We start from the raw sequence: 22,011 nt of genomic DNA on the forward strand, positions 1-22,011 counted from the left end.
CGCGCAAGGTCGGCAGAGCAATGAATGAGACAAACAGGGAGCGGTGGAGAGGGCGCGGGGCTTGCCCGGGGAAGGCGGCACCGCACCACCCCGGCCCCGCCCCCCGCCCCGCCCCCCGCCCGCCCTGGCTACGCTGTAGCGCCGCAATCCCCGCACGAAAGCGGCGCGCGCCCAGGACCCCTTCCTATTCCCTTCCCCTAGCCGCTCGGCTCCCAGCACGTACCTGCTTTGCAGACCGGGGCGCTTGGGCTCCTCCTCTCTGGGGAGCTACGGCTTTGCTCCGGGGACCTTCTCCGGTGCCGGACGCGGGCTGGGGGTGGGGCCGTGCTCACCTCGCCAGTCCACAGGTGGGTGGGCGAGGAGCTAGGAGACGAAACAGTGCCCAGCAGCGGCGGCGGGGGTTGCGGCCGTGGGGGGCTCCCGCGAGCCCCGGGCGCGGCGCCGCGCGTGGGGCTGGTACCTCGCGTGGACGTCGCGGACGCGCCCGTCTGCGTAGCTACTGTGGGGCTGGTGCGCGCGGCCGCACTCCCGCCGCCGCGCGTGGGGCTAGTGCTGCGCGAGGCGGTGCGCGGGCCCCCGCCGCCGACGCCGCCTGAGGGGCCTGAGGCGCCACCACAGCAGCCGCCGTTGTTACCGCCGCCGCCGCCGTTGCTCCGCGTGGGGCTGCCATGTTGCTGCTGTTGCTTCAGCTGGAACGGAACCGTCGCCCTCATGGGTTGCAGGCGGCTCCCGGCTCCCCCAGCCGTGGCGACCGCACCGCCCCCGAGGGAGCCGGCCGGCGTGGGGGACCCATTGCGCCTCACCCGCTGGGACATGGTCCCCCCCCCCCTCCCCGGTGACTGGGCGAGACGGGGGGAGGTTTGTTGTTGTTGGGATGCAGGGGTTGGATTCTCGAGGCCGGAGGGAAGGTCCCCGCGACGGGTGGCGAGGCCGGAATCCGTGGAGCAGGGGGCGCCCGGGCCGCGGCCGGCAGCAACGAGGTGGTGCAGCAGCCGCCGCCGCCGCCGCTCCTCCTCATCAACAATAGTGTCTCCTCCGCTGCCCCCGCCCCCCGCTAACGCCCATTGGTGTAGCGTCAGCCGCGCTCGAGCCGCTCCACCGCGTCCATTGGCTGCGAGCAGCTCGGGTCCCGGGCCCCCAGGGCCTTAGAGAGCCAGGGTTTGCAATAAGACCGTCTGCTCTTTAAAGAGAAAGAGACCCCGCCCCCCCGGGGGGAGGGGGAGCGGAGGAAACAGTCGGTGTGTATGTGTAGTGTACGCGCGCGCGCGAGCGTGTGTCTATGTGCGTGTGTGTGTGTGTGTACACGTGAGTGTACGCGTACGCGAGCCTGGCCACGCGCGTCTTTCCCTTCCCACTGGGGGGAGCCCTAGGGACTCATACTCTGGAGTATTGCGGAAGGGAACGTCCCGAACGAGAACGGTCACCAAGGAGGTCTGAAGTCTTTTCCCCCATAACTCATTTCCTTACCTCAGTCTTAACGTGCAGAGGATGTGTAAGTGCGTCTTTTTGTTCTGTCCAAAGTCAATGTTTGGACAGAGCTCAAAGGAGAAATTTAGTGTATTGGCATTTTACATCTCGTCTCCTTTTTTAAAAACCTCTACAAAAAGCCAAATCTCAGGTTAAAAATGCTAGTTAGAATGTGGTTTTAGATTGTCTCTATGAAGTCCAGTAACCAAATGCTATTGCTACCCTCCTGTATCTCAAGTAATCAAGAATTTACTTTAATCAGCTACTTCAGTTTCTTGATACCTTGGAAAAATGTGTGCTACCTTACAAGTTTGTAAAGTGCCATAGTTTACAAAGGGCTTTATTTGATCCTCACATCGTTATTTGAGACAGAACTGGACCAGACATTAGTATTTTTGTCTAACGGGGGAAACACGTCTTTGTAGTATGGGCAAGCGTTTAGGAAGACAGGCAGTAACACTGGCCTGAAATAACGTTTGGAGAGCCTCATCAAGACAAAAAAAAAAAAAAAGACGTTACACCACATATTCACTTCTCAGGCTATAAACTGCCGGTACGTGATCTCTTTCTACTACTTTATTAGATGTACATTCTAGACAGACTTCGTCTTGTAAAAATGTGAGAGTGGAGGGCACAATATGATTCACTCTGGACCTGAAATTCTACTGGGACCCTGTGCACTTGGAGGAAAGCTCTGAAGACCTGGAGACGAGATTCAGATCCCTGACCCACCACTTACTCTGTGACCTTAGATAGATCACTACGCAGTTTCCTTATCTGAAAAATACAGAACCATCCCCTTCATACAATTGTGATTTTTAATCAAGGGTTAAAATGAAAATATGGTGTGTAAGATCCTCAATAATTCCAGAGTCTCCATGTGATTCAGAGGCCCACATCTCTCCTTATCACCCATTCCTCCTCTCTCCCCTACCACAAAAAGCACCCAAGTCCTTAGCTAATGAACTGCCTTAAGTTGACTAGTGCTCTGGATATATCTGGCATTACTACCCAACCCCACAACCTATGGTAAGAAAAAAATACCTTCTCATGAGACAGGACACAGGAAACTGCCAACACGATCCGTGCAGAGAGTGAAGTCCCACCTTAATGCATAAGAGAGAACAAACCTTTACATAAAGATGTTGGGGCGCCTGGGTGTCTCAGTTGGTTAAGCATCCCACTTAGGCTCAGGTCATGATCTCTCTCTTTGTGTGCTCAAGCCCCGCATTGGGCTCTCTGCTGTTGGCATGGGGCCTGTAGGGATCCTCTCTCTGTTCCTCTCTCAGCCCCTCCCCTGCTCTATCAAAAATAAAATAAACATTAAAAAAAAAAGATGGCATGGATGCTGTATTAGACACTTTGTATTGCACAAAGTAGGAGCTCAATACATACTTACTGAATTAAACTGAGTTCAACAGCCCTCTTGTTTTGAGCTTCCTGATCAGTTACTTTTCCTTATGAGTTGAAGATTATTATATTTTTGCCTACCCTTTTAATGCATCCCTCCATCCTCAGTGCTTTTATTTATTTTCCTTTTTTTTAAATAAAAAAATTTTATTTGACTTAGTTGATACACAATGTTATATTATTTTCATGTGTACCTGATAAATTACTTTTGATGTCACCAAACTAGAGAGTTATTTGTCAGTGGCAAGACACTTTCAGCTTTTCTGAGCTAAAGTACTGATTTCAGAACATAATTTCATTAGATCAAAGGGTTACAAGTCCTTAGCTCAATCATGAGTTTACCTTTTGCTTCTAGTCATGCTTCCCATAGGAAAAACTCCACAGTTCCATAAAATGCCTATTTTTCAGCTTATCTCACTCATCAGTTTAGAGCTTAACTTTAAACAAATGAAAGCACTTTAACTGAAGCAGGTATTAACCATTTCAGCCCCTTTGTACGAAAGGATATTTGTGATGGCTTGTAAATAAAACTTTGAAGGTATGAAATCAACAGAATGCTATATACATACATATTCATATACATATATGTTATACATATATACATATGTGTGTAAGGTTCTTTGATACCTTAGAGCTCTCCAGTTAGTTTTTAAGTTTTTTTTTTTTTTAATTTACATCCAAATTAGTTAGCATATAGTGCAACAATGATTTCAGGAGTAGATTCCTTAGTGCCCCTTCCCCATTTAGCCCACCCCCCCCACAACGCCTCCCACCCTCAGTTTGTTCTCCATATTTATGGGTCTCTTCTGTTTTGTCCCTCTCCCTGTTTTTGTATTATTTTTGTTTCCCTTCCCTTAGGTTCATCTGTTTTGTATCTCAAAGTCCTCATATGAGTGAAGTCATATGATATTTGTCTTTCTCTGACTAATTTTGCTTAGCATAATACCCTCCAATTCCATCCACGTAGTTGCAAATGGCAAGATTTCATTCTTTTTGATTGCTGAGTAATACTCCATTGTATATATATATACCACATCTTTATCCATTCATCCAATGATGGACATTTGGGCTCTTTCCATACTTTGGCTGTTGTTGATAGTGCTGCTATAAACATGGGGGTGCGTGTGTCCCTTCAAAACAGCATACCTGTATCCCTTGGATAAATACCTAGTAGTGCAATTGCTGGGACATAGGGTAGTTCTATTTTTAGTTTTTTGAGGAACCTCCATACTGTTTTCCAGAGTGACTGCACCAGCTTGCATTCCCACCAACAATGCGAAGAGATCCTTTCTCCACATCCTTGCCAACATCTGTTGTTGCCTGAGTTGTTAATGTTAGCCATTCTGACAGGTGTGAGGTGGTATCTCATTGTGGTTTTGATTTGTATTTCCCTGATGAGGAGTGATGTTGAGCATTTTTTCATGTGTCAGTTGGCCATCTGGATGTCTTCTTGGAGAAGTGTCTATTCATGTCTTTTGCCCATGTCTTCCCTGGATTATTTGCTTTCTGGGTGTTGAGTTTCCTACGTTCTTTATACATTTTGGATACTCGCCCTTTATCTGATATGTCGTTTGCAAATATCTTCTCCCATTCTGTCCATTGCCTTTTAGTTTTGCTGATTGTTTCCTTTGCTGTGCAGAAGCTTTTTATTTTGATGAGGTCCCAGTATTTCATTTTTCCTTTGGTTTTCCTTGCCTCTGGAGATGTATTGAGTAAGAAGTTGCTACGGCCAAGGTCAAAGAGGTTTTTGCCTGCTTTCTCCTCAAGGATTTTGATGGCTTCCTGTCTTACATTTAGGTCTTTCATCCATTTTGAGTTTATTTTTGTGTATGGTGTAAGAAAGTGGTCCAGGTTCATTCTTCTGCATGTCGCTGTCCAGTTTTCCCAGCACCATTTGCTGAAGAGACTGTCTTTATTCCACTGGATATTCTTTCCTGTTTTGTCAAAGATTAGTTGCCCATATGTTTGTGGGTCCATTTCTGGGTTCTCTATTCTGTTCCATTGATCTGAGTGTCTGTTCTTGTGCTGTACCATACTGTCTTGATGATTACAGCTTTGTAGTATAGCTTGAGGTCTGGGATTGTGATGTCTCCTGCTTTGGTTTATTTTTTCAAGATTGCTTTGGCTATTCGGGGTCTTTTCTGGTTCCATACAAATTTTAGGATTGTTTGTTCTAGCTCTGGGAAGAATGCTGGTGTTATTTTGATAGGGATTGCATTGAATATGTAGATTGCTTTGGGTAGTATCGACATTTTTACAATATTTGTTCTTCCTATCCAGGAGCATGGAATCTTTTTCCATTTTTTTGTGTCTTCTTCAATTTCTTTCATAAGCTTTCTATAGTTTTCAGTGTATAGATTTTTCACCTCTTTGGTTAGATTTATTCCTAGGTATTTTATGGCTTTTGGTGCAATTGTAAATGGGATCGATTCCTTGATTTCTCTTTCTGTTGCTTCATTGTTGGTGTATAGGAATGCAACCGATTTCTGTGCATTGATTTTATATCCTGCCACTTTGCTGAATTCATGGATCAGGTCTAGCAGTTTTTGGTGGAATATTTTGGGTTTTCCATATAGAGTGTCATGTCATCTGTGAAGAGTGAAAGTTTGAACCTCCTCCTGGCTGATGTGGATGCCTTTTATTTCTTTGTGTTGTCTGATTGCAGAGGCTAAGACTTCCAATAGTATGTTGAATAACAGTGGCGAGAGTGGCCATCCCTGTCTTGTTCCTGACCTTAGGGGGAAAGCTCTCAGTTTTTCCTCACTGAGGATGATATTAGCATTGGGTCGTTCATACATGGCTTTTATGATCTCGAGGTATGCTCCTTCTATCCCTCCTTTCTTGAGGGTTTTTATCAAGAAAGGATGCTGTATTTTGTCAAATGCTTTCTCTGCATCTATTGGGAGGATCATATGGTTCTTGTCCTTTCTTTTATTGATGTGATGAATCACATTGATTGTTTGGCAGATATTGAAGCAGACCTGCATCCCAGGTATAAATCCCACTTGGTCATGGTGAATATTTTTTTAATGTATTGTTGGATCCTGTTGGCTAATATCTTCTTGAGGATTTTTACTTCCATGTTCATTAGGAAAATTGGTCTTTAGTTCTCCTTTTTAGTGGGGTCTCTCTGGTTTTGGAATCAAGGTAATGCTGGCTTCATAGAAAGAGTTTGGAAGTTTTCCTTCCATTTCTGTTTTTGGAACACCTTCAAGAGAATAGGTGTTAACTCTTCCTTAAATGGTTGGTAGAATTCCCCTGGAAATCCATCTGGCCCTGGACTCTTGTGTTTTGGCAGATTTTTGATTACTAATTTGATTTCCTTACTGGTTATGGGTCTGTTCAAATTTGCGATTTCTTCCTGTTTCAGTTTTAGTAGGGTATATGTTTGTAGAAATTTGTCCATTTTTTCCAGATTGCCCATTTTATTGGCATATAATTGCTCATAATATTCTCTTATTATTGTTTTTATTTCTGCTGTGTTGGTTGTGCTCTCTCCTCTTTCATTCTTCAGTTTATTTACTTGGGTCCTTTCATTTTTCTTTTTGATCAAACTGGCTAGGCGTTTATCAATTTTGTTGATTCTTTCAAAGAACCAGCTTCTGGTTTCATTGATCTGTTCTACTGTTTTGTGTTTTTTTGTTTTTTGTTTTTTGTTTTTTGTTTTTTGGTTTTTTTTTTGGTTTCGACAGCATTAATTTCTGCTCTAATCTTTATTATTTCCTGTCTTCTGCTAGTTTTGGGTTTTATTTGCTGTTCTTTTTCCAGCTCCTTAAGGCTTAAGGTTAGGTTGTGTATCTGAGATCTTTCTTCCTTCTTTAGGAAGGCCTGGATTGCTATATACTTTACTCTTATGACTGCCTTTGCTGCATCCCAGAGGTTTAGGGTTGTAGTGTTATCATTTTCATTGATTTCCATGTACTTTTTAATTTCCTCTTTAGCAACAGAATAAATATGTCTCCCTCTGGCTTAACCCTGTTCTATTTGGATGTCATTCAAATTATGTATGAAGTTGAAAATGCAACATATTGGAATTTGTTTATCTGTATTTAAACTCCAGAAGACATTACTGATAGGCTCATTTGCTTCTGTGTTTTTTTAACTCTTTAAAATGATCTTTATGGTAAAGGAGAGTGGGTTATGAGAAAAACTTTATCTTCCTGTAGTTTTTTTTCTTCCTATAGTTTTAGTGGAGTCAGCCATATCCTTTTATAAAGCTCTAAGATGCTATAAAATGGAACATTATATAGCCACTAAATGATAATTATGAAGTCATAAATTCCTTTCACTTTAAAAGGGAAAAGTAAAATACATCTATTACAACTCCAACAGTACAATAATGGTTATGCATTATAAACAAATATTGAAGGGGGTGTCTGAGTGGCTCAGTCAGTTAAACAACTGATTCTTAATCTCAGCTTGGGTCTTGATCTCAGGATTGTGAGTTCAAACCCCTCGCCGGGCTCCATGCTGGGTGTGAACCCTACCTAATAGACAAACAAACAAATATTGAAGTATAAAATACTAATATGAAAAAAAATAGTCATTTTTAAGGTTGGGATTTGAGGAGGTGTTTTTTCCCCAAGAAATGTTGATACAATAAGCCCCTCTTATCCATGGTTTTGTTTTCCATGGTTTCAGTTACCTATAGTCAACCTCAGTCTGAAAGCACATGATCCCACTTCTGACAAATGGTCAGATCAATAATAGCCTATAATTCCTATGACATTAATGTCACCTTATCTCATCTTGTAGACATTTTATCATTTCACATCATCACAAGAAGTGTGAGTACAGTATATTTTGAGAGAAAGATCACATTCACAGAACTTTCATTGCAGTATATTGCTTTATTTTATTAATAGTTCTTATTGTTAATATCTTACTTTGCCTAATTTCTAAATTAAGTTTTATCATAGGAAAAACATAGTATACATAGAGTTTGATACCATCCACAGTTTTAGGCATCCACTGGGTGTCTCGGAATGTATCCACTTTGGTAAGGGCCTACTGTATACAATTTCCTAATGAAGGAGGGGAAATATCAGAACTTTAATTGCTGAGTGATGTTCTCTACTTAAAATCTGACTACTACTTCATGGATAGTTTTGTTTAAGACCATTTCATCAAGGCCTTCCTTAGCATCACACATTCTGATGTTGCTCTTACCTCTCTAATCCTTGGTCACTTTTCCTGGCTTCTTCTCAATCTGGCACTTAAATGGTAAGAGTACCTTGGGACTCTATTCCAAGTCTTTCACTTGACTCACTCCTTAGGCAGGTGGCTTCATTTGTATGAAGAGTTCCACTGAGCATCACAGTGCCATCTATTTCACTGCCTGCTTGACATTCCTCCTTGTATACCTCACAGCTGCCTCAAACTTTGTCCACAGCTGAATTTGTCATCTTCCCTCCATTCACCCACATACAACTGGCTCCTCTTTCAGTTTTCTCTTTTTTAAAAATTTTTAATGCTTTTTTTTTTGAGAGAGAGAAAAAGTAAAGAGAGGGAGGGGCAGAGAGAGAGGGGAACAGAGGATCTGAAGCAAGCTCTGCACTAACAGCCCCAATGAGGGGCTCGAACTCACAAAACTAAACTGTGAGATCATGACCTGAGCCGAAGTCAGATGCTTAACTGGCTGAGCCACCCAGGCACCCCATAGTTTTTTTTTATCTCAATAAATGGTGCCACTATCTACTCAATGGTCTAAATTGAAACGCTGGAAGTCATCTTGGCTCTCATGCTCCATTATGGCAAGACCAAAGACTCACCATATCTTAACTATTCTAGCTTCTAAATATTTTGCAAATATACTACTATTCTCCAAACTCATCACTTGCTCCAGCCAGGTCTCTATCATCTCTGGCCTATGCTCTTACACTTACCTGACCAGTCACTCTTGATTGTCTCTACCCCGGCCTACTTCTCCAAGCTCCCCATTCCTCACCTTAACCCATTCCCCATACATCTATAGTGATCTTTTGAAACCACAAACTTAACTGCCTTACTCTATTGCCTGAAGCTTTCCATTTCTCTTAGGAATAATCTCCTAATCCTAAGGTTTACCACACATTCCCTGGGCCCACCTCTTCCTCTCTAGGCTCCAGCCATACTGGTCTTCATTGGTTTCCCCCAAATACTTCCTACTCTCCTCCTAAGGCCTTCACACTTGTTATTTCCTCTGCCTGGAACACTCTTCACTATCCTCACTAGGCCTATTCTGGATCAGTTCTCAGATCAGGGAGGCCTGGATTGTCTTGCTCCCCACTTAAATTAGCTTCCTCAGGTTTACAGTAGCACTGTTGTAGTCATCATAATACAGTTATCTATTCAGTGTCTGTATTCTTGATGTTAAGCTCTATAAGAGCTTATTTTTTCACTCAACAAATATTCATTGGCAGCCTTCTCTGTGCAGAGCACTGTGAGGCATGGGATCTACAGCAATGAACAAACCCATAAGCTCCTTGTTCTCTTGGACTTATATCTGTGGGAGACAGATAGTGAGCAAAACAGTTATGTGTGCACACACACATAACCACACATGTGAAAAAATTACCACCTGCACAGTTCTATAAAGGAAACCATAGTGTGCCATGAACAACAACAATCGAGACCCAAATTTGTTAGGTAGAAAGCATGTTTTGAAAAGGTGACATTTTACACAAGACCTAAAAGATAAGAATAGGCTATGCATGGAAAGAATATTTTAAACAGGGAATAGCTGTGTAGAGACTAAGAAAGTAAAAGGCTTTGTGTGCTTAAGGAACCAAAGGAAGACCAGTGTCAGAAAAGGGGAAAGTAGTTCAGATATAAGATTGGAGAGGTAAATCGAGGCTAGATGATTTAGAGTTTTTTAGGCCCTGGTAAAGGATTTAGATTTTATTCTAAGTGCAGTGGTATATTTTGAATAAAGCTGAGCCCACTCATTGCCTGTTTTGGCATAATATCTCATTCAAAAGAAACAACAGATACTGAACATAAAAATGAAAAGCAGTCTAATATTTACTGAAGTCTATGAAATAAGCATGAAAGGAAAATTTCTGTGTATGAGTCTCAGTAAACATGACTTAAAATTTTTTTTCATCTATCTCCTAAGTTCTCCTCAGCACTGCACAACAACACTCTCCAATCTCTCTTCTTTCTAAATATCACCCCCTAAAAGTAGGCCAGACCTGGTTTTGGCTCTTCTTTATTTGGCTTAATTCTCTCATCTTCAAGATTCCACTCTTGAATAACTTCCTCCCTGCCCTTGTTAACGTAAGTCAATCTATCCTTTTTGACCTAAATCTACATCTCAACCAATTTATCCTAATAAGCACAAGGGAAGCCCCAGATTTGGGGCAGGTGGTGGGGGTGGGGTGGGATGGGGGTGGGATTCTTCCCAGAAAGATGTGGAAATAAAAGAATTCTTATATTTTCAGTTTTGTTTAATTTATTTTGTTTGTGTTTGTTATCATTACTGTTGCTGCTGCTTTCATGCTGGAAATCTACTCTAGCCACTGTAGCCAATGGCTTGTCGGGGAGCAAGAAGTAGCAAGGAAAATAGTGAGGAGCCTGTTGCAAAGAAGACTGAGCAAGGGGGATTGCAGAGAGAGAAACAGTGGATGGATTCAAGATCTACCTTCTAGGTAGAACTAATTTGTTTCGCAGGTGGTGGGATGTAAGGGAGAAGAGCTGTCATGGATATCCCCCAGATCTCTGGCTTGAACACCTTGGTGGATGGTGGTCTGTTTATAAAGATAGGAAAGAGAGGAGGGAGGGCTGGCCTTGGGATCAAAATCAGTGTAGATTTGGAAGTATTATGTTTGAGTTTCTTATGAATTATTTAAAAGGAGTCATCAAAAAGGCAGTTGTATATGTAAGACTCAATTTCAGAGAGGTCAGGCCAGGAGGTATAAATTTGGGAATTTTCAGCATATACATGTTATTTGCAGTTGTGTGAGTAAATGAGACAGCCTAAGGATTTACCACTACTTCTTGGTTTTACCACAGTGCTGGCACACACTGAGTTCCTATGTATCCTGTTCACCCTTTTATCCTCATGCCTGGGACAGTTTCTGCAATATGGCAGATACTCAATAACTTCCTGTGAATGGAATGAATGATTTAGCAATTTTACCATTCACAGCAGCAGAACAGTGATTTTAAACCTATGTCTCTTAGACTCCAAAGACAATTTGCTTTCACCATAGGATGGTACTCTACTTCAGCAGATAGTCTCAAAAGCTAAATGAGAAAGACAAGTACATGGTATCCCATTACATAAATGAGGAAACTAAAGAGGTTACATGGATTGCCTAAAACTAGAACCCAAGTCTTTTGACTTATATTCTAATATTCTTTCACCATAGTAGGGATGACCTTCAACAAGCTAGCATTTGCTCTAGATATTTTGTACTTACCAATTAACATACACGCGAAGAAAGAAAAAGAGAAAATCCAAATATATTAGGTTTGGAACTGATAAGTATTACCATTTATAACAATCTTCTACTTTTCAGCCATGTAGGCTTTTCCATAAAGATTCCATTCAAATATCATATGGCTTTTTCTATTTCCCAAAAGTAAGGTATTGGCTCCCTCCTCCGTTTGTTGATTACGTGCTTTTCCCTATACCAGCAGTTTTTGTACCTTTTCAGGAACTCTTCGATCTAATCTGTGTATTAAAAGATACATTAATCAACAAAGGCATGGTATAAAACAATACACACTGCCAGCAGGGCTTTTATTTTAGTTGTATGCATGCTTGTATGTGTATGCACAGAGTATTTCTGGAAATTGGTCTCTGAAAATAGGAACTGGGTGGGGAGGGGAAGGAAGATGTTCTTTCTTTTATGCGTACTCTTTGTACAACTTTTGAAGTTTTTATTTTTTATTTTTTTATAATTTTTTTCAACGTTTATTTTTGAGAGAGAGGGAGAGAGACAGAGTGTGAGACAGGGAGGCGCAGAGAAAGAGGGAGACACAGAATCCAAAGCAGTCTCCAGGCTCTGAACCGTGGGCACAGAGCCCAATGCATGGCCCAAACCCACGAACCGCGAGATCATGACCCAAGCTGAAGTCAGACACTCAACCGACTCAGCCACCCAGGGGCCCCAATTTTTGAAGTTTTTAAAGCATGCTTATGTATTAGTTTTAGCTCAAAAAAATGTAATGTAAAAAAATTAATCTCATAAAACCTCAGGTTATTTTTGTGAACACTAAAGTTTGAAATTAGGACTTGTAAATGATAATTGCACTCTTATATAAGCTTCAGTATCCAAAATATTTCTGTATTTTGTTTATATTGGATTATATTGAGAAAATCCTGATCAATAAAGCTAAGTGATTGCAAATGGTAACAGTTCTTTTAATTGGTCTTCAACTAGGCAGATTCAGAAACCTGAAATGGGAGTAATAGGAAATGTTTATTGGGAAAAAATAACCAAGTAGGGAAACAGAATGACATGAGAATGGCAGAATATTCATAATTTTTGAAGCTGGGTGATAAGTATAGAGCTGTTCATTATTCTACTGTTTACTTTGTATCTGTTTCAAAGTGTCCATAATAAAATATTTTTTAAAATTGGTTCACAAAAATAGACAACTGTTCATATCTTTTATTATAAAAGTTATAAAAGTCAAACACTGGAAACTTATAAAGCTCTAAATTTAAGAATCTGCAAAACTCTACCCATGCTACCTGACACGTTATCCATTTATTTGTTCTTGCATGTAAAAATGTACATGAAGGGGCATGTGGCTGTCAGTAGAACATGTGACTCTTAATCTCGGGGGCCATGACTTCGAACCCCACATTGGACATAAGAATTTACTTTAAAAAAACAAAAGAGGAGATCCTGGGTGGCTCAGTCAGTTAAGCATCTGAGTCAACTTTGGCTCAGGTCATGATCTCAGGGTCCGTGAGTTCAAGCCCTACATCGGGCTCTGTGCTGTCAGTGCAAAGCCTGCTTGGGGTCTCTCCCTGCCCCTCCCCTGCTGGTGTGCATACGTGCTCTCTCTCTCAAAATAAATAAATAAACCTTATAAATTAATTAATTAATAAGAAAAAAGAAAAGAATGTACATTGGCCAGATGAACTTTGCTATGTATTTAATTGTGCTCAGCACTTATGCTATGGTCACAGTCATCTGTAGATTTTTTTTTAAATGTTTATTTATTTTTGAGAGAGAGAGAGAGAGAGAGAGAGAAACAGAGCATGAGCAGGGGAGGGACTAAGAGAGGGAGACACACAATCCAAAGCAGGCTCAAAGGACTGAGCTGTCAGCACAGAGCTCAATGTGGGGCTTGAACTCACGAACTGTGAAATCAAGATCTGAGCTGAAGTCGGACACTTAACTGACTAAGCTACCCAGGTGCCCCCAGTCACCTGTAGATTTTTATATAAGCAGACATACACGGACTGGATTTTAAAAAGACCAATGTAAAGACAACCTTCCTACATAATGACATGTTTACAATAAATTCAAATATATACTTTAAAATTACAGGAAAAATTTATGTCTGACAAAAGAATAGTTTACCTGCCAGTAGACATTAGCAAGTGGTGGTCTCAATGTATTAAAATTTATTATATTAAATTAATTGATTTTGTTACAGATGTTTTAATAGTTAAAATATATTTTGAAAATGAAATTCAGATCAAACATTTATTCCACCCCTGAAACACAGGGCAGTTTTAAAATCATTCCACCAGACTCTGATAAAATTTAAGGTAGAAAATACATTTTATTCATCTCTGTCTCTCCAATACCAAACACAATAGTTTGATGAATGAATATTGTTAACTCAAGGTATGGGAAAATTGACTTCTAAGCCCTAAAGTAATCTTATTAAAAATTCATCTGTGTTGATTTTTCTGAGTACACAAAGTCCATCCTCATTATAAACAACAGTTCAATACAAAAAAATTTAATGAGATAGTAAAACTTCACAGTTGCTCAATCTTCAGTTTTTCTATCTATAAGGTAATATATATGAGAATTTTTTTACTTTAAAAAATAGGATCACATTATAGAGAAGTTTTGAAACCTGTTTTTTTTTTCCCTTAAACATATATCTAGGTCTCACTAACTACACATCTAGATTCTCTCTCCTTCTTTCTAAGGGATGCATAATGTTCTTTTATTTGGCAGTACCATAATTCAATCATTCTCCTACTGATGGACATTTAGAGTATTTTCAATTTTGTGATACAATATACAGTGATATAATGGTATCTTTGCATGTATACATTGCATTCTTGTGAGATTATTTTATTTTTATTTTTTTAATTTTTTTTTAACGTTTATTTTTGAGACAGAGACAGAGCATGAACGGGGGAGGGTCAGAGAGAGGGAGACACAGAATCTGAAACAGGCTCCAGGCTCCGAGCTGTCAGCACAGAGTCCGATGCGGGGCTCGAACTCACGGACCGCGAGATCATGACCTGAGCTGAAGTCAGCTGCTTAACCGACTGAGCCACCCAGGCGCCCCTGTGAGATTATTTTGAAGTTAATATTGTATGAAAGCAATATATATACACAAATTAAGAAATTAAATAGCTTTAAAACACTGATTTTCTTTTTTTTAGCAATTCTTTTTTTAATCAATTATTTTCTTTAATGTTTATTAATGTATTTTGAGAAAGAGAGAGAGAGAGAGAGTGTGGGGGAGAGGCAGAGAGAGGGGGAGAGGGAGAGAGGGAGAGAGACAGAATCCCAAGCAGGCTCCACACTGTCAACACAGAGCCCATTGCCAGGCTTGATCTCATAAACCATGAGATCATGACCTGAGCTGAAATCAGGAGTCTGATACTCAACCTACTGAGCTACCCAGGCTCCCCCCCCCTTTTTTTTTTAAATGTTTATTTATGTTTGAGAGAGAGAGCATGAGCTGGGGAGGGGCAGAGAGAGAGGGGAAGAGAGAGAATCCCAAGGAGGCTCCTCACTGTCAGTATGGAGCCCAATGCAGAGTCTCAAGCTCATAAACCATGAGATCATGACCTGAGCTGACGTTGAACACTTAACCGACTGAGCCACCCACATGCCCCTGAAAGACTGATTTTCTTTCTTTCTTTTTCTTTCTTTCTTTCTTTCTTTCTTTCTTTCTTTCTTTCTTTCTTTTCTTTCTTTCTTTCCTTTCTTTCTTTTGTTCTTTCTTTCTTTTTTAAATAATTTACTTATTTTTTAATTTACATCCAAGTTAGCATAAAGTGCAACAATTATTTCAGGAGTAGATTCCTTAATGCCCCTTACCCATTTAGCCCATCCCCCCTCCCACAACCCCTCCAGTAACCCTCTGTTTGTTCTCCATATTTAAGAGTCTCTTATGTTTTGTCCCCCTCCCTGTTTTTATATTAATTTTGCTTCCCTTCCCTTATGTTCATCTGTTTTGTCTCTTAAAGTCCTCATATGAGTGAAGTAGAAGACTGATTTTCCTAAGTAGTCATTTGCTTCCTTTCCGTTGCCCTTCCCAAACCCTCCAAAGAATGGTTAAAACTCTCCCAAAATGAATAATGGTTCCTTTTTCCCTTAAAGTCATATTATGGAGGTTTATTTTCTCCTGCTCTGTTTAAACTAAATATGTTCTAGGATTTCTGCACAGCTGACTCCCTAGGCTTTACATTCACTTCTTGGTTGTGCATATATAATGTTCCCTCAACCCAGGGTGTTCCATTTTTATTTAACTGTTTGTTTACTCCTCTGTTTTGTAATAGCTTCCTGAGAAATGGTGTATAGAAGGTGATTTTTTTTTACATTCAATACATATTTGCAAATGTCTTTATTTCATCCTTAAACTCGATTGATGATTTGGCTTGGAAAGAATATTTCCTCAGAAATTTGAAGACATTGCTTCCATTGTCATATAGCATTTAATGTTGCTGTTGATATATCCGATGCCATTATGATTTCTGATCCTTTATATATGATCTATTTTTTTCCTCTCTGGAAGATTTTAGGATATTCTCTTTGTTAATAGCGTATTGAAATTTCATTGTGTTGAGCCTTATGTAGAGCGTTTTGTTTTGTTTTTTTAAGTTCCCTGGGATGGACACCAGATGTTTTTCAGATGGGAAAGTGTTGTTGTATTATTCTTTAATAATTTATTTCTCTTCACATACTAACCCTGCCCTGCCCTGAGAGAACAATTCCTGTGGACTATAATTATAATGGCTGGTTTCTGGTTAGGTTTGACCGATGTGAGATCACAGGAGATCACAGGAAGAGAGAGAAGTCAAAATATTTCTTCTCTGCTGTATCCCTTATGTAGAACCATATCTCTCACACAGTAGCTATATCTCCCACTGGGAGGCCCTTGCTCCTGGGCTCAAGTTGTCACTGGGCTTCATTTATACTACCTCCCCCTCTGACCTGGCCACTTCTGCCCTGGGAATATAAGTTTCCCATTGTGGCTAGTCTCTGGACACGATAGCACCCTGTATGTTCCCTAATTTTTCTTGCTCATACTTCTTTAAGTAGTCACTTGCTAAAAATCTCTTTATCTGCACTATAGAGGGTGAATTGGGTTTGCTATTGGGACTCTTTTATAGCCTGTTCTCTTTCTCTGTGTCTCTCCCTTTTCCAAGAAATATTGAGCTTCCTGGACTAACCCTCTAACTTTCTCATCTATTTTCCATTTCTATGTCATCTCTTGGATCTTCCTTCTGGGAAATTTCCTTGTCTTCATCTTCCAACTCTTGTATGAATTTCTTATTTCATATTTTTCAATCATATTTTTCATTTCTAAGAGCTCCCTTTATTCTCTGATCTTCCTTTTTAATATAGCATTCCATTGTTGTTTATTCATGTTTCATAGATATAATTTATTTATCTTCCTGTGTTGTCTATGCTTTCCAAAAATTCCTTTGTTTTGGTGTCTGCCTTTCATGATAGAGACATTCCTCAAATGTCAAGTGACTTTCACATAATAGGTGGTTGTTGGTTTTGTGTACTCAAATGGGGCTTGTCCTTGGTGAGCTTTTCTTTGGGGTCATGAAGAAGGAATCCACCTGCTTTATTGTAGGGCCTCCAAAAATCTTTTCCCTTGTGCTGTTAAATTTTTTCAGAAGAGAATCTGCCAACCTCTTGTCTGGCATTCTTGGAGCCAAGGGCAGAAATTAGGCTGAGCAGCGTCAAGTTCAAAATGGACTTTCTTTTTTTTTTTTTTTTTTTTTTTTAATTTTTTTTTAAATGTTTATTTATTTTTGAGACAGAGAGAGACAGAGCACGAGTGGTGGAGGGGCAGAGAGAGAGACACAGAATCCGAAACAGGCTTCAGGCTCTGAGCTGTCAGCACAGAGCCCGATGCGGGGCTCGAACCCACGAACCGTGAGATCATGACCTGAGCCGAAGTCAGATGCTCAACCGACTGAGCCACCCAGGCGCCCGTGGACTTTCATTTAATGGGAATATTTTTTCTGGAAGAAATTCCTTGAAGTGAAATTGTGGTATCCAAGGATATGCATTTTAAAATTTGATAGATTCCAATGTGATTTTGGAAACATCCAAAGAAAGAAGTTCAATACGGCTTAAAAGAACCAAGCAAATGCATTTTATAAGTTTTAAATGCCAGAAGAATTTAATAAAGTGTTTTCCTTATGGAATTAATGTTCCAAGTGGTAAAATAGACTGAAATAAATTCTTCTTTTCTACTTTGCTTCACAATTAGTGCTAACATAGGTTGTTTGAAAGAGTAAATTCTTCATCTTTCTAGAAAACAAAATTATATTCTCCAAAAAATAAAAAATAAAAAAACATTTAGTTGGTATAGCAGTAGAAACAAAAATGGAAATCTATAAAGAAGTGCTTGGTCTTATTTATCTATAAGGACCTAGGGAAATAGCAGATTAAAAAAAACTGCTTAAACCACACGATCTTTAGTCACTGATTTTGAGTTTATGACTTCAGTGTTTACGGGAGATTTAATCTCAAAGCAGTGTTTTCTCTGTAGGTTATGAGAATAATTAGGGCAAGAAACTATTCAATAACACACCAGAGAGAGGCAGGCCACAGAACATGAAGATAGTTATTGCTAGAGTACCTAAATTATATTCAGGTCATAACTGACCTGTATGACCTAGCTGTATGCTAATCAAAGGAGGTTTTTTCTTTTTTATAATTGCTAATCATCTTACCCAATAAGGGTACTCCATATTTTGTGCTAAATTCCTCACTACATAGTAGACAATAAGAAACTCTTTATAAACTCTACTTCTGAGAGGCCAAGTCTCAGCCACAAATAGACATTTCCCTTCCAAAATGATTGTAACGAAGTCTTCAAGTTTTCTGTCTCTATGGTGACAACTTGATGCAGACAGTTGAGGACTAGTACATGAAATATGCCTTGCCTTTTCAAATTCTGTAACAACATAAGCTCATAGACACCAATCACTGCTGTGTAATAGCAATCACTTTACCATTGCTAAACTGGAGCTGGGATTTCTTTCTTTTCTTTTCTTTTTTAATGCTTATTTAATAAGAGACAGAAAGTGAGAGGGGGAGGGGCAGAGAGAGAGGGAGAGAAAAAATCCTAAGTAAGCTCCATGCCATCGGTGCAGAGCCCGACACAAGGCTTCATCCCACAAACTGTGAGATCATGACCTGAGCTGACATCAAGAGTCAGATGCTTAACCAACTGGGCCACCCAGGCGCCCCCGGAACTGGGATTTCTTAGCAAAGTAACAAAAGTGAGAAAATACATCCAATCTACATTGTACCTAATCTTTCTTACCTGTAGCTATCGCTGAATTTTGCTTAAAGAAATGCAGTTAAGGAGCATCTGACTGGCTCATTTGGAAGAGCATGTAACTCTTGATCTTGGGGTTGTTTGAGCCCCACATTGGATGTAAAGATTATTTAAAAATAAAATCATAAAAAAAAGAAATGTAATTAAATGCTTTATATTGGCAAATATGCAGTCCAAGAACTAGCTCATAGTCAACAAAATATAAACTTCTACTATGTTCCAGATACTGTATTCTATACAGATACTATTGTCAATAAATATTTGCAAATGAATGATTTTAAGAATACTAATACCACCAAAGATTACTCTATCTTTTCTCAATATCACTTAGCCATGTCAGAATACAGAATGAATTCAAAGGGGAGGGTGTCAAATAACTACTTCCTGTTATACTCCATGGGAAGTAGCTTAGCCCCCCATTTATGCTATCTCTGGTCATGGTACTTTGTGAGATGACTTAGGCAGCTAACATGTAAATAAGCTTAACTCTGTACTCCACCCATGTAGTGAAAACACAGGCCTGCCCAGACTTGGTATTTAGAAAACTAAAATAAGACTCCTTGTTTGACTCAGCTCCTAAGAAGTCATTACACATGGGGCAAAAGACCTCTTCTTGGAGATCTCTCTAGAAAGAAAAAGGATTTCAGAGGGCCAAGAACACTCTGACCAACCTATGAACAATGGCAGTCACCTATCATATTATTGCTTTTTGTATTTTTAAGAAATGTCCTTTTAAAATCTCACCTACTAACTGCATTTTAAGTGCATGCAGTTCTGAGGAGGAGTTGGAGTGTAGATTACTTCTCAATATATCTATAGTCTATTAATAGTAAGGATGAAAAAGAGGAAACCAAAAGGGAACTTAAATTCATGTTCAATCTATAAGTTAATAAAATGGCAATCCCTGGGCACCTGAGTGGCTCAGTCGGTTAAGCATCTGACTTCAGCTCAGGTCATGATCTCACAGTTCGTGAGTTCGAGCCCCGCGTTGGGCTCTGTGCTGACAGCTCAGAGCCTGAAGCTGGCTTCAGATTCTGTGTCTCCCTCTGTCTGTCTCTCCGCTGCTTGCACTCTGTCTCTCACATTGTCTCAAAAATAAATAAACATTAAAAATATATATATTAAAAAAAATAATAAAATGGCAATCCCATTCCTCCCTGTGTACAACCCAAGAGGCTCTACACTAACCAAAGTCTCAGGCTTCCTCCATTTCCCTAACTTCTAGCATGATTCTCCTTCAAGTAAGACTGGCATTTTCAGTTAGTTATTCTCTTAGGAACATCACTACGTTTCTCATTACTTCCCTCAGTGTGATTCTACTGATCCCTAAAACTGTAACTTAAGAGCAAAGGACTTGTGAGAGGAAAATAACCTTAAACCAAATTTCCCTTTTTTCTTATTCTGGCAATTATTGCACTATTTTGCCAGAATCCAAGACATGGGATGATAACAATTTTATTTGTACTTGACTTTTTTTTAAATTTACATCCAAGTTAATTAGCATATAGTGCAACAATGATTTCAGGAGTAGATTCCTTAGTGCCCCTTATCCATTTAGCCCATCCCCCCCCCACAACCCCTCCAGCAACCCTCTGTTTGTTCTCTGTTTTTAAGTGTCTCTTATGTTTTGTCCCCCTCCCTGCTTTTATATTACTTTTGCTTCCCTTCCCTTATGTTCATCTGTTTTGTATCTTAGAGTCCTCATATGAGTGAAGTCATATGATATTTGTCTTTCTCTAATTTTGCTTAGTATAATACCCTCCAGTTCTATCCACATAGTTGCAAATGGCAAGATTTCATTCTTTTTGATTGCTGAGTAATACCCCATTGCATATCTATACCATATCTTCTTTATCCATTCATCCATCGATGGACATTTGGGCTCTTTCCATACTTTGGCTATTGTTGATAGTGCTGCTATAAACATTGGGGTGTGTGTGTCCCTTCGAAACAGCATACCTGTATCCCTTGTATAGATACCTACTGGTGCCATTGCTGGTAGTTCTATTTTTAATTTTTTGAGGAACCTCCATACTGTTTTCCAGAGTGACTGCACCAGCTTGCATTCCCACTAGCAGTGCAGGAGGGTTCCCCTTTCTCCACATCCTCACCAACATTTGTTGTTGCCTGAGTTGTTAATGTTAGCCATTCTGACAGGTGTGAGGTGGTATCTCATTGTGGTTTTGATTTGTATTTCCCTGATGAGGAGTGATGTTGAGCATTTTTTCATGTGTCGGTTGGCCATCTGGATGTCATCTTTGGAGAAGTGTCTATTCATGTCTTTTGCCCATTTCTTCACTGGATTATTTGTTTTTTGGATGTTGAGTTTCCTAAGTTCTTCATACATTTTGGATACTAACCTTTTATCTGATATGTCATTTGCAAATATCTTCTCCTATCCCGTCAGTTGCCTTTTAGTTTTGCTGATTGTTTCCTTCGTTGTGCAGAAGTTTTTTTATTTTGATGAGGTCCCTAGTTCATTTTTGCTTTCGTTTCCCTTGCCTCTGGAGACATGTTAAGTAAAAAGTTGTTGAGGCCAGGGTCAAATAGGTTTTTGCCTGCTTTCTCCTCAAGGATTTTGATGGCTTCCTGTATTACATTTAGGTCTTTCATCCATTTTGAGTTTAGTTTTGTATGGTGTAAGAAAGTGGTCCAGGTTCATTCTTCTACATGTCGCTGTCCAGTTTCCCAGCACCACTTGCTGAATAGACTGTCTTTATTCCATTGGATATTGGTTCCTGCTTTGTCAAAGATTAGTTGGCCATATGTTTGTGGGTCCATTTCTGGGTTCTCTATTCTGTTCCATTGATCTGAGTGTCTGTTCTTGTGTCAGTACCATACTGTCTTGATGATTACAGCTTTGTAATATAGCTTGAAGTCTGGGATTGTGATGTCTCCTGCTTTGGTTTACTTTTTCAAGATTGCTTTGGCTATTCGGGGTCTTTTCTGGTTCCATACAAATTTTAGGATTGTTTGTTCTAGCTCTGTGAAGAATGCTGGTATTATTTTGATAAGGATTGCAGTAGTTAACTTTTATTTAACACTCACTGTGTGTCAGGCACTGTGATGAGTAGTAACACACTACAACACATTTATACTTTACAGTAGTCCTATACATAGGTGCTATTTATCCCCATTTTTATAGACAAGGAAAAGGAAGGGTAGAATTTTAAGTGGACTATCTGGGAGTGTATAATAAAGGCTACAGCAGGATAAAATCCCAAGGAGTCTGAATCTAAAGGTCAAACTGTCAACCCTTGCACTAAGGTAATTTTCTCCTGTACTTTTTGACTTCAGAGATGCAGTCTAGCATAGTAGTTAAGTTGCTTTAGAACAAGAGTACCTGAGTTCAAATTCCAGTTCCTCACTTATACGTGTATTACCTGGAGCAAGTTATTTAATTTATTC

The 22,011-nt window shown here is 40.0% G+C and overlaps 1 protein-coding gene across 1 annotated transcript in view; it reads right to left on the minus strand.

Moving 5' to 3' along the window:
- The window catches only part of FAM117B (family with sequence similarity 117 member B), a 95,080-nt gene extending 93,947 nt beyond the window's left edge, over nucleotides 1–1,133 (minus strand). Inside the window, exon 1 of the mRNA XM_060622985.3 lies at nucleotides 224–1,133. Coding sequence (XP_060478968.1) covers nucleotides 224–815 — 592 coding nt within the window. The 5' untranslated portion in view covers nucleotides 816–1,133. The remainder of the gene's footprint in view (nucleotides 1–223) is intronic.
- Between the last annotated feature and the right edge of the window lie 20,878 nt (nucleotides 1,134–22,011).

Source organism: Panthera onca, chromosome C1 (genome assembly GCF_046562875.1).
Source record: "Panthera onca isolate mPanOnc1 chromosome C1, mPanOnc1 haplotype 2, whole genome shotgun sequence".
Classification (NCBI taxonomy): domain Eukaryota; kingdom Metazoa; phylum Chordata; class Mammalia; order Carnivora; family Felidae; genus Panthera; species Panthera onca.